Source organism: Penaeus chinensis, chromosome 2 (genome assembly GCF_019202785.1).
Source record: "Penaeus chinensis breed Huanghai No. 1 chromosome 2, ASM1920278v2, whole genome shotgun sequence".
NCBI classification, from domain to species: domain Eukaryota; kingdom Metazoa; phylum Arthropoda; class Malacostraca; order Decapoda; family Penaeidae; genus Penaeus; species Penaeus chinensis.
Window position 1 is genome coordinate 21373579 of NC_061820.1, and position 12500 is coordinate 21386078.

The 12500-nt window shown below is 35.0% G+C and overlaps 1 protein-coding gene across 1 annotated transcript in view; it reads right to left on the minus strand.

Annotated features, from left to right (window-relative positions):
* LOC125034405 (E3 ubiquitin-protein ligase RAD18-like) overlaps positions 1 to 12500 on the minus strand; it is a 21656-nt gene that overhangs the window by 2012 nt on the left and 7144 nt on the right. The window contains exons 4-11 of the mRNA XM_047626160.1: positions 11943 to 12075; positions 11534 to 11725; positions 8863 to 9114; positions 8524 to 8658; positions 7343 to 7486; positions 6982 to 7099; positions 3154 to 3214; positions 53 to 676 (exon numbers count right to left, since the gene is read on the minus strand). Of these exons, the coding sequence (XP_047482116.1) occupies positions 53 to 676; positions 3154 to 3214; positions 6982 to 7099; positions 7343 to 7486; positions 8524 to 8658; positions 8863 to 9114; positions 11534 to 11725; positions 11943 to 12075 (1659 nt within the window). The remainder of the gene's footprint in view (positions 1 to 52; positions 677 to 3153; positions 3215 to 6981; positions 7100 to 7342; positions 7487 to 8523; positions 8659 to 8862; positions 9115 to 11533; positions 11726 to 11942; positions 12076 to 12500) is intronic.

Genomic DNA, 12500 nt, shown 5'->3' on the forward strand with positions numbered 1-12500 from the left:
AGAAAGACAGTAAAGTATGCTGGAGAACTACACCATCAAAGAAGATAGATACCTGGAAGCTCAGGATTTTGTATGATGAGAGGATCACAGTCTTGGAGTAAACTAAAGCTACCACAACTTGATTGTGAACCTGCTGGACTTCCAGAGAAAAAGTCTGGACTGGGTTCTACCACACTGTTTTCACAGGATTCTTCTATTATATTTTTTACAGTTGAAAATCCATCTTTATCAACATTCTGTGCATTCACAGTGCTTGATGTCAGAGGTGGTTCTACTGAATTTACTGTTGCATTTCTGATTTTATCATTATTATTTTCAGGAATTTCACCATCAGAAACTGTACTATCTTTTACACAATTTTCTTTGGATTTCTCTTGTTCACTAAGAACACCATCTGTTAATGTGTTGGAGTTAAACAGAGAAAATAACTTTTTAATTTTGCCTGTATGCTTTTCTCTCTTACTTCCATTATTTCTACTCTTAAGCTCATCATCCTCACTCGTACTTTTAGGAAGCAACCTGCTTTCTTCTGCATTATGAGTCTTATTTCCTTCTTCAGGTTTCATGGTCACTTCCTCTGATTGCTCCTTCTTTGACTCCTTTGCTCTCTTTGCATCTGCTCTTCTCTTCTTTACCTCAGCAATTAACTTGGCAAAATGGTCTTCATTTTTCTTGACTGGAATAAAAAAACAAGGAAAAGTGAAAAAAGAAAGTCAAACCAAAGCCAAGCATGTGCATATACTGTTTCTGGGTGTGCCTGTGCAAAGTGCCTATGTGCTGCTCTGCTATACTATTTACACATTTTTTTATATTCAGTATTTACAAAGGTAATAACAAAATAAAAATAAAAGTACAAATGAAAATCAAAACTTTTATAGAACCAGCTAAATAAAGACATATAAAACTAAAAAGTATAACACACAAATCCAATAAATGCATACATTCAACATGCACATTACAGGAAATAATCAGTCTATATAAATTACTGATGAAACACACATATGCATTTACTTATTTGACACAAAGTTGGTAATGTTAAGTAACATTTCATCCACCAACTGGTAATAGAGATTGATATGGCATTCCAATTTATCATGATTTTTTTTTTTTTTTAATCTGGTCTACTTTCATTTCTCAAGCAATGTAAGATACAAGTTTATCCAGTAAATCTATAAATCTAAAACTATAAGATCTGCATTTCTTTCAAAGAATAGATAGAATATTTTATGTGAATGTTAACAATCCTTTCATGGTAATTAATACATACCCATCAGATCAAAAACTTCTTTCCATTCCCTAGAATAAAATGAGTCTATGTTCTCTGTTATTCTTGCTCTTGTTCTAGCTTTCACACTGACTCACTTTCACTCCTTCCCTCCCTTTCCTTCCCTCAGACCTCTCCCTCTCACTCTCTCCCTTTTCCTCTTTTTACCATCAGATTCATATTTGAATAGTTTATGAGGTCTTGTCAAATATGTTTGTAATTAACAAAAACAATATGTAATTATTTATATAACTTTAAGTGCCTTTTACTCAGCACTTCAAATTCATGTAAAGTTAAAGTCAAAATTAACAATACCTGAGCATGCAGAAATCTAGGGCTAAAAACATGAAAATCAATCCCTGTCATACAGCTAAATGAAGAAAGGAGTTGATTATTCTGAGGATTATTTTGAAGATTGGCCTGTCCTTTTGCCAGTCTTGGGTTTCTTTTGAACTTATGTCCAATAGAAAATCTATAGAATATAATAAGACATGGGCTGCTTAACTCCATGTCATCTAGAAAATGTAGTGTTTTGTTTTGTGAGATGTCTCTGCACACAGATCTCAACACAAGTGCTATGCACAAAGGAGTCAATTAGTAGATCTTGTGATCTCACCTGATTTCATCTTACATTGAGTTTGCAGGAAAAAGGATTTTCTTTATTACCACTATCAATATCAATACTGTTATTATCATTATAGACATTATAATTAATAAAATGTTATTGACATTACTAACAGCAATATAAGATACTAGAAAACATTTCCCAATATAAAGGAAAAGAGTAAATGGGTAAAATAGGTAATATTAGTAAGTACATGAACTTGTGGGACGGTCTATGTGTAAAGACAAATAATAACCTAAACCCATAGTGGGAATGGTATGCATGTACATACCATCCTTGGCGGCATCAGGTTAATCAAGATACCTTCTCTGGGTAACAAGTGAGGTGTTGGCTATTCTTGAAGAATAGTCTTGACAATTTTGCCTTGCCAGGCATGCCTATAGTTGTCATGAAAAAACAACTCATCATGATGGGTACAGCTACAGGCGTTATGACTTGCGAGATAAGCAGGAAGTTCCACTATATGCAGTGGACTCCCTGGCTAAAAGGCTAGACGGTTGCCAGAAGTCACCGGAATGAGTGATACCCAGAAATTTCTGGTACCATCATTGAAGGGTTTTAAGTGTTTGCAGGCTAAGAAGATAATATTACAGCAGATCTACAAAAAGTATCGTAACCCGGGAACTAAATTCCCAGAATTGTTTTTTGGCTTGGCAGAAAATTTTCAGCAAAATTTGATAAAAAACAACTGTTCTATGCAATTACAAAAATTGTTTCTTGATTTTTTCACAACAGAACGAAAATTCATACAAGTGTAAGTTTAATGTCCTCAGGTTGTAGAATGCATCAAAGCTAATAGCTAATCACAAAGTTATTTGATTTTTGTTTACTTTTTTGCATAGTCCATCTTTGCCAAAAATAAAAAAGATCCAACAACAACCAAATTATGATATTTTATTGGAAACTTTCTCCAGACCCAATAAATTAGAAGCCCTCCAAAAAAAATTTGCGTACTATTGGTAGAACTATTGTACACAATACTTTTACCTAACAGAAAATTTTTGTCCTGTTTCCCAGGTTCCCAGAGGGGAAAATATTTTTTGCAGCTCTGCATTACAGTATGGGAATATATGTTTAACAGCTGTTATAGTCCATTTTAGCAATATCTAATACAGGTTAGAACATGCAGAGAGAGCACAAATATTTCCTACTACACATACTGTGTTATCCGGTAGTGGTGGACAGATATCACAACTTAATATCTCTAAAATCTCTATAGTTGTACAAACACACTCACACAAATGAAAAGAGAATTTTGACTTACTATAATCACTTTGTTCTTTCTCGATGATCTCTGGTGCCGTTTTTCGATCATAAGTAAAAATCTATAAAGAAAAAGAAGGATGACTTTGACAAATATATTCTGTGTCTATGTCCTTAAGAAATTATTTTAATTTTAAGTCAAAAGAGTTTGTTTTCACCATCAGCATGTATGATGAAAATTAGTTCTCAATAGGATCACATAAATCCTAATGCTGCACTTGCTAAACATCATTCTTTTATAGAAATAGAAAAATATGTCACACTGAACATGACTTTTTCAGATACATGATTATCATTTCTGGAACATCACCTGGTACATTTTTCTTCCACATTCTGGTCAAGAACAATGCACTTATGTACAAAACTAGAACTGAAATGTTATGAATCATTAATAATCTAACATACTGATCTTTTTTCCTTCTTGTGTTCTGGAGTGCAACTCTCAGTTTTCTTATAACTACTTATTTTACTTTTTAGGTGCTCTGTTTGTTAGTGCCATTCTTAATTGTAATGTTTAAAGAATAAAATGGATTTGAAAACTATGATCATCATAACAATACTAGTCCCTTTTCAAATGGCCTTTCTAGCACAGCACAAAATTTTTAACACATTAAGATGGTGTTCAATCATGTCATGGCAAACTGAGCCCAAATGCTGGGCAGCAAGGATCTATGCCACATATGGTCTGCTCTCCACTGTACACACTGAACAATTATTTTTTCTTTGACCCTGCCAGCAGTCATTGAGTAGATACAACCCCTCAATAATAGACTTATATACATTTCCCATGCCTCTGATTTGGTCAATGGTTGGTTAAAACCAATAAATACTGCTAAACATCAAAGGTCATATGGCACTATGGTAAAGTATTGTGGAGAAAAGGGTAAAAATAAGTTAATGATTGATTAGGGTAAAATGTGTTGGATGTTAAAGGTTGTAGAATGCTATAGGGTAGTATGGTAGTGAAAAGGGTAAAGAAGGTAGAACAAACAGAGTATGGTGGGGATTTGTAAAAGGGGAAGGGGTTAAGGGCATAGGGCAATTTGAAATGAAGAGTATCTATGTGTCTGAGGAAGGGAGAATTACACTGTATGAAGAAAATTGCAAAAGAGCCATTAATTAAAAATTAACGAATAATATGGGTAGAAATGGTTGCTGGAAAAGTAGGAGAATAATCAGGGGAATGAAATAAGGGAACAGGGGATGGTTGTGAAGTATAAGGAAGAGTGTCAGGAGGGGAAGGATCCACAGCAGGGCACTGTTGTAACATAAAGGAGCATCCAGGTGGGAGCAGTACAGATAATGGGGAAAGAAGAGGGAATGGTGCACATGGAGGAGAGGACGAAGTGTGTTGGGAGAGAGAAGGAAGAAGAAGGGTAGGGGAATTTGAGGAGGAGGAGGATGGATATCGACTGAGAGGACTGAGAAACAAAGGTTTTCTTGTGAGGAGAAGAGAGGACAGATGTTTGACGAGCAGAGAAAGATATGGGTGTAGGAGAGAGATGCTGAGGCATCTTGAAAAGATTGGGAGCAGCAAAGAACAATTATGGAATAGGAAGAGAAAACCGTCCTCAGCATGTTTTCTGTCTGGCCTCATGTAGAATGAGGCTTAGTTTGGTTATGAGAACTGCTACCTCAGATTTCAGCTTGTAGGCAGGAAAGCTCCTATAAAATACATTATAGGCGCCACCACAATTGGCATACATGCATGACCATGTAGAGTAATTTGAATGGTTTGGCTGGATGGCCAAAATGCCAACATTTCTTACATTGACAGGAAAGGGTTGATATAGTTAGGTGGGGCAGGACACTCCTCTAATATAAACTTCATGGGGGAGGTCATTTCTACCAAAGCTAATCTTGGTGTAGGACTTATGCAGGCCTCTGGGTGGAATAGTGTAGCACTGTACTGCCACTGAATCATAGTCAACATGGCAGACTAGCGGGTTGTTTTCACTCTGACCGATCCTTGTTGTATTAAGGGAAGAGTGATTTATCAGGGTAGAGAGTGCTTAAGCTTAGGACTCAGATGTACCTATGACAAGGTGTGAATGATTGGAAGGACGAAGGTGGAAGGAAGATGGGGTGGTGTGGAGTGAGGTAATACTGTAGGGAGGAGGACAATAGGGATAAATAGTAGTAACAAGGGGGTAGGGGTAGACAGTGAAGGAGACTGGCAGTTGGAAATGGAGTGGAGAATACAGGGAGAGAGGGATAGGTGTATTCTGGAGTTGAGTAATAACCTGGGGGGATGATTTGGAATGGATAGAGTTGACAGCAAACATTGAGGAGGGAGTATTAGTAACAATGGTCTGAGCTGTGGCCAAAGGAGAGGCAGGGGATGGGAAACCAGAGGGATCAAATTTAGACAGGGTAAATGATGAAGGGGCAAGCCCCTAATAAGGATAAAAAATCTTCATTAATGCATTACTGCCCAAAATAAATGGGGAGAAAAAATGGTCTACCCTTCAGGGTCCCCATAGGGATTAAGGATTAGGCCATTAAACCAAGGGAATACCCAAGCCCAGGCTCCCTGAGGCCATTCAAGACTGACCCAAAGCCAGCCTTTCATTCTTTCAGTACAGCGCTCACACCTTAGGAAGTGGACAGAAGAAAGGGATAAAGAAGAGAAGGAAATGGAAGGGGGGAGAAGAAAAGAACATGCAAAATTAGTTAAGGCAAGGGCTGAGGTCCAAGGTAGTGGAGATCCCCTACACTGGGCCTCAGTCTCCATCTCCTAAGCCCTCCTCCCCCCCATGACAACAACGAGCAAGGAATTGAGGGGGATATTAAAAATTTACCCAGTTAATTTTACTGTTTCAAACAATCATTTTTGCTTATTTGGTAATTAAATTTACTTCAGATCTGATATTTTTCCTGAAAAAAAAAAAAAAAAAAAAAAAAAAAAAAACAGAAAATTGTGCTGACATGATGTTAGTAGTCCATTCAAATATATGTATATTCTTACTCAGCTTAAATTGAGTTATTTCATACACAAGGAAAATCCCCTTCATATAGGAACCCCCCAAAATTTGTATAACTGTATACATTCAAAAAAAAAAAAAAAAAAAAAAAAAAAAAAAAAAAAAAAACTCTTTCCTTTAGAGTGGCCATGTTAGGACTGTTTTTGCATTACTTAGACATATCTTGTGGCAACTGTGACAGTTTTAGGGCAACTCTAACATATGTATATATATGGCCAATTTCCGGTTGAGTTGGGTGACTAACACCTACATTACAAAAGACTATGGAGGCTCAGTCAACTCATAGGACACAGTGCATCTCCACTTCCCCCTACATGATATGATATTGTGTAGGAACCTGAGCATTTTTTTTAATTGCACCACAAAGCACCCAAAACATTAGAAAAGGGTCAGCCCTTTGTTTGATTTTTGAACAGATTTGTATTATGTATTTTTATAAATAATAATGATGATGATAATGTCATCAATAATAACACTAACAATAATAAAGACAATAATTATAATAATAACAATATTAATATTGATAATAATAACAAGGGTATTTATAATAATTAATATCAACATCAGCTGTATCTGAATGTCATTAAATGTAACACAATTCTCAACCAGAATGTGCAAAATATTGTAGCTATCAGGTGTTACATAACTGAAAAATAAATGGTTTTGCATGGCAGCTTAAAGCAAAGACAGAGAAGCTTAATGAAAATCATTCTGGTGCATAGAAATGAAAATAACTACAACAGTTTCTTCTATTCTTTTGCCCAGGAAAAGATCTCAGAAGAACAGACCACTGTAAACTTTTATAAAATGTCCAAGTATAATATTTTCAATATAGTGACACTTACACTGCGGGCATTTGCAACCTTTGCTTCGTCTCGTTCCTCCCTTTCTATTTGCCGTATCAGCTGAGATACAGGACGAGGCTCAGCAGTATCACATTCAGCATTGTAGAGAGTTGTATACCTATCAAATATGTATTTTTCAGTCAGTAACATTTCTCAAGAAAATGTACTAGATATTTACACTACTATATTACTATATATTGATACTCAAATAATATGAATTTACCAAAATTTATAGTGTAAGTTTACCATAAACATCAGAACTGAAAAAAATCTGAACATTTAATTAGTTATTGTTTAAATAATGTACAAACTAAAAAAAAAATCTTCAAAAGTAATTTTTCAGTTACTTAAGCATGCCTACCTGCGATGTCTGCTAACAAGTAATGGCTTGTCTCCTTGCACAGAGAGGCCTATATCTTTCAGTTTTTGTCTCAGTTGCTTCTCTGACAGCAACGAATACACAAGCTTAGGCAATGGCTTTCGCTTGGTACTGTCCACCACCGTGCTGTAAAGACAATAAAGACATGGGTGATATCCAAGCTAAACAAACACAAAAACACACACACACACACATATATACACATACCATATATGTACTCATATATATATATATATATATATATATATATATATATATATATAATATATAAAGAAAAATATATATATATAATATATAAAGGAAAAAAAAAAATATATATATATATAATATATAAATATATAAATATATAGATATATATATATATATATATATATATATATATATATATATATATATAAAGTATATAAATATATATATATAATATATAAATATAAATATATATATATATATATATATATATATATGTATGCATATGTATATCTATATATCTATATAGATACAGATATATATATATCTATATATATATATTATATATATATCTATATATCTATATATATATCTATATATATATCTATATATATATATATATATATATATATATTTATATTTATGCGTGCGTGCGCGCATGCACGCATGCACGCACGCACGCACGCACGCACGCACGCACGCACGCACGCACGCACGCACACACACACACACAAATATATACATATACATATATACATACATATATAAATACATGTATGTACATGCCATGCCCATTGTGAGTTTACTTGTTTAATTGTTTTTTCAACAAAGATGGGTACAATTGTACTAAGCCACCAATGAGCAAATTACGGGTATTGCCTGTCTCGCCTGTTTAGCCTTTTCCTTGATTTATGAAAATATTTTACATTATCTTAATTTGTTGTTAATAATGTTTATAACATTATAGTAATTATAATATCTATTATAAAAATCACTAAAAAATACGTTTCTCCCGCCAATTCAAGGAAAGGGGAAATTAGGTAAGGTCACAAGGTCTACTAATTGACTCCTTTGTGGCTAAGCACTAGCAGAGCCATCTATGTGCAGAGACATTTCACAAAAAATATAGAAAATGAGCACGGCTTTTTTCCCATTTTTTATATGTAGGTAATTCATACTAAGATAACTATTCTTACATTTCTTCCTCACTTCCCATCTCCATCCGCTTCAGACATGCATCCAAGTGTAGATTTATGTTTCTTTCTGGTACTTCTACACAACACACTGGGCAACTGACTTTGGTTTCATCCAGCCCTCCACTTACTGTTGAACTGAAAAATAAACATCACTCAATATAAATTTAATCAATGAATTAAAGTGAATGCAATGAAAAGTCAACAATATGATTTATATTATTAACAACAGACTACCTATCACAATAGTATTTTGCTGTAGTGCTATGCAAAACTTTAATCAAAGGTTTGCGCAAATGTCATTGTAACTCTGGGCAGGTCATTAAAATACATTTTACTTACAGATCATTACGAATGGAGAAGTGCCCAGAAGCAGTTTGGCGTGTACTTTGTGTTGATGGTACTGGAGATGATAACTGAGAATTAAAAATTCTAGCAGGTGATCCAGAAGCCCATTTAGGGTTACTAGTTGTGCTGGAGAAACCTGATGTTGATGGTTCTGCCTGGTTTCCTCTCAAGTGTGTACTGTTGTTACTTGATGACAGGGACTTTCCAGAGTTTCTTTTCGGGGTATCCATAGGAGTTTTACCAATTCTGCAATATCATTCATTGATCTGTATTAAGAGAGTATTTAGAGAACTGTACAAAAATCACAAAATTCATATTGTATTGGGCATGTGGACTGATGAAGTTTTATTATCCTTAATTTTCTTATTTAAGAATTAAGTCTAATAGGCTTTAGGCTTACTTGAATGCCCTTTGCAATGTTAGTTTCACCAAACTATTTTCCATTAAAAATACTTGAACACATCACCACCAGGAATGGCATGTCGATACATGCATGCCCACCGTGATTTTAGTTAAGTAATTCTATTTACACATAGTCTAGCCAAGGAATCAATTACTAATCCTGGGGCTTGATGCAGGGTGCTCGTGCTGCCCTGTATTTGTTCCAATACTATGCAGGGCCCTCAGAGTGAACAATACCCACAAAACTTTAATAATATGGAAAAGGGTGGGGGGGAACTGGTTTTGGGAAAGGTGCCCTGTGGGGACACTTAATAATATGGCCATAAGGTTTTTTATGAGGGGGAGAAGAGGGATAGACATTTGAGGGACAGAGGAAGAGGCTGATGTATGAGAGGATGGGCTGAAACAGCACTGGAGTAGGGGTGAAGGAGGGATGAAGCTGGGCAGGAATAGGTTTGCCAAATTAAATCAGTCAAAAGTAGATAATAGCTTGGGATTTGGATGTAACTGTGACAAGATGGGAGTGATCAGGGCAGTTGCAGAAGGCAATTTTACCTACTTGTTTTGGAGGCATTGTTGGAAGAGAAGAGCCTTGTCAGAATAAAGGGCTGTATAAGGGATCACAAAAAAGTACTCAAGTACTCAAAGTTCTCAAAAGGTTTGCAGAGGTGGGGGTAGTAGAAGGGTGGGGCCTTGTGGAAGAGGGAGTGGTGTAGGGTGATGTAGTACTGTGGGCAGATGGACAATAAGGTTGCAGAGTAGTAATACAGGAGGAGGGGGTACTAGATGAAGAAGCCTGTAGGGGTGGAGGCGATGAAGTGGAGGATGTTGGAAAAGAAGGAATGACCTGGGTGGGACACGGACTGTCCTTAAGTAACAGTAAGTATTGTGGAGGGGGTAGCAGCAGTGTTCATAGTCATGGTCAAAGGAGAGCTTAGGTAAGGGAAGCAGGGGAATTAAAATCAGTGGGCTAGCACATAAAGAAGCATGCCTCAGTGCCCCTAATAAAGGTACAAAATTTTAATTTCTGGCCCAAGGTAAGCCTAGAGTACTTTAGGAAGAAAACAGTCAACTCCTCAAGGTCCCTTCACAGGAAGAGAGGGCCTTTAAAGTATATGTGGCATGCCACTGCCAACAAGTTGAACTTCTTGAATAGGAAACATGTAATCATTCAACCCTAAATAGTTGAGAAACCAAAGATAATAATGACATTATTTTTACTGAATATCTGTGAAAAAAAAAGTATAAAAAATCCTACAAAATGATGATATACTATGAAAACTCAATTAAGGAAGGCTTATAAATAATTACACCGTTATCATTATCTAAGTATAAAGACACAATTCAAGGCACTTCTCAACACACTTGTCACCATCCTCTCTGCTATGTATTTTAGATTATGTTAACATGAACTTCTTCAATTTCAATTATGAATAATAATAAGAATAATACGAATAATAATAATAATAATAAGAATGATGATGATGATGATAATAACAATAGTAATAATAATGATAATGATAATAATAATAACGATAATGATAATAACAATAACCATGATAATAATGATAATGATAATGATAATAATAATAATAATAATAATAAACATATATACTTACTAAGAGTATACATCCCTCCTAAGATCAAAACAGAAACTATGCAGAAGAAAATAGTTGCTACCCTCTTCATCTGAGAGGGGTTCTACATGTATGCGATATGTATAGAGAGCCCCAAATTCATGTGGAAATGTGGGGTGGGGTGGGGGTGGGGTGGTAGTGCTGGCTTTGTGACTTGTCCTCATGTGTGGCTAGCTACAATACTGGGAAGCCATGGGGTGAGGTGCCTTTGGTGACAAGGATTTACATAAGTTACATTTTTAATTATTCCTTGTGACTTTTTGGGTTCTTAAGTGACTGTAGGTTATATTACCTTTTTCCCTGACTTTCAACATCAATTTTTGGTCTGGTATTTGAATTGTTTGCAATAAACAATATTCATATTAGTTTCCTATTTGTTTATTTGTTACCACCAAAATTATTATTGGACAAACTACATCTTCCTCTTGAATCACTTAACTATCTCAATTAGTAAGGAAGTATGTTTTTTTTTTTTTAAATATGTGTCAACTTTAACCATTAATTATTCAAAGCAATTATTTTGGTTCTTGCACTCCTGTGATTTTAAGGTCACCATACCCAAGAAGTTAGATTTTTTTATTTTATTAAGCACTCCCTCTCAGGAAGAGTCCCCATAATTTATGTACCTTGGTGATGATATAAAATCTTTCACTGATGTTGCTTTAGGTGAACCAGCTGAATCTTCCTGATATTTTGACGAATTACTTGTGGAATTAACATGCTCATCTACTGGTTCTTGGTTTTCCAATTCCTTGCTTTCTAAATAGCTCGTAATGCTATTTCCCTTTGTGGTCTGGCACAGCTTAGCTACCTTATCCCTGTAAATATATGCTTAAAATGGCCATCTGGTAAAGTAAATCAAAATTTTCATATGTGATAAATGTCTATAATTTCTGATAATTTCATGCAAGCATTTGTAATTATGTAAAATCTCACCAAAGCCATAAATTATTAAAAATATTCTGTCGTCTTGATTCTATATTCTTCAAAATATGTCCAAAACATCAAGCAATTACTGAAAACTTTTTAACATACCTTAAATTTGGAAAAAGCCCAAGAATTTCATCAAGAAGTCTGTTGTTGCGGAGTTGCTGACTGGTAGTTTCACTGAAGCAAGCAGGGCATTGAGTTTTGTAGTCGAGGTACTGACGAATACACAGGGAACAGTCTGAAAAACAAGCAACAAAATAAGCACAAAAGACCATCTTTGTAGAATAATCTATTTGGAAGGAGGGTTTCTTTCAAGATGGTAAAAAGGCAAACATGCCCCAAAATATTGGAAAATCAAATATAGATGAATACATACTAAAATTGTGAGCATAAGGAAAAAATTGACAAATATAATATTCTTACAATATAATTGATACATTATTTTTGCAGCTAATGTGTGGCTGAAAACAAGAGCAGTAATCTGTAATCTGACTTGTCTAGTATAAACAGAAATGCCTGTATTTTGTCATTGGGGTAATTTATGATTGTTGCACCTATTGCCACACACTGATATACAATTTTTTTTTCTAGCCTAAGAGTCCTGAGAGAATCCCCCCCCCCCCCCAATGTAAAAAAAAAATTCATAATCTAACCATATAAAGT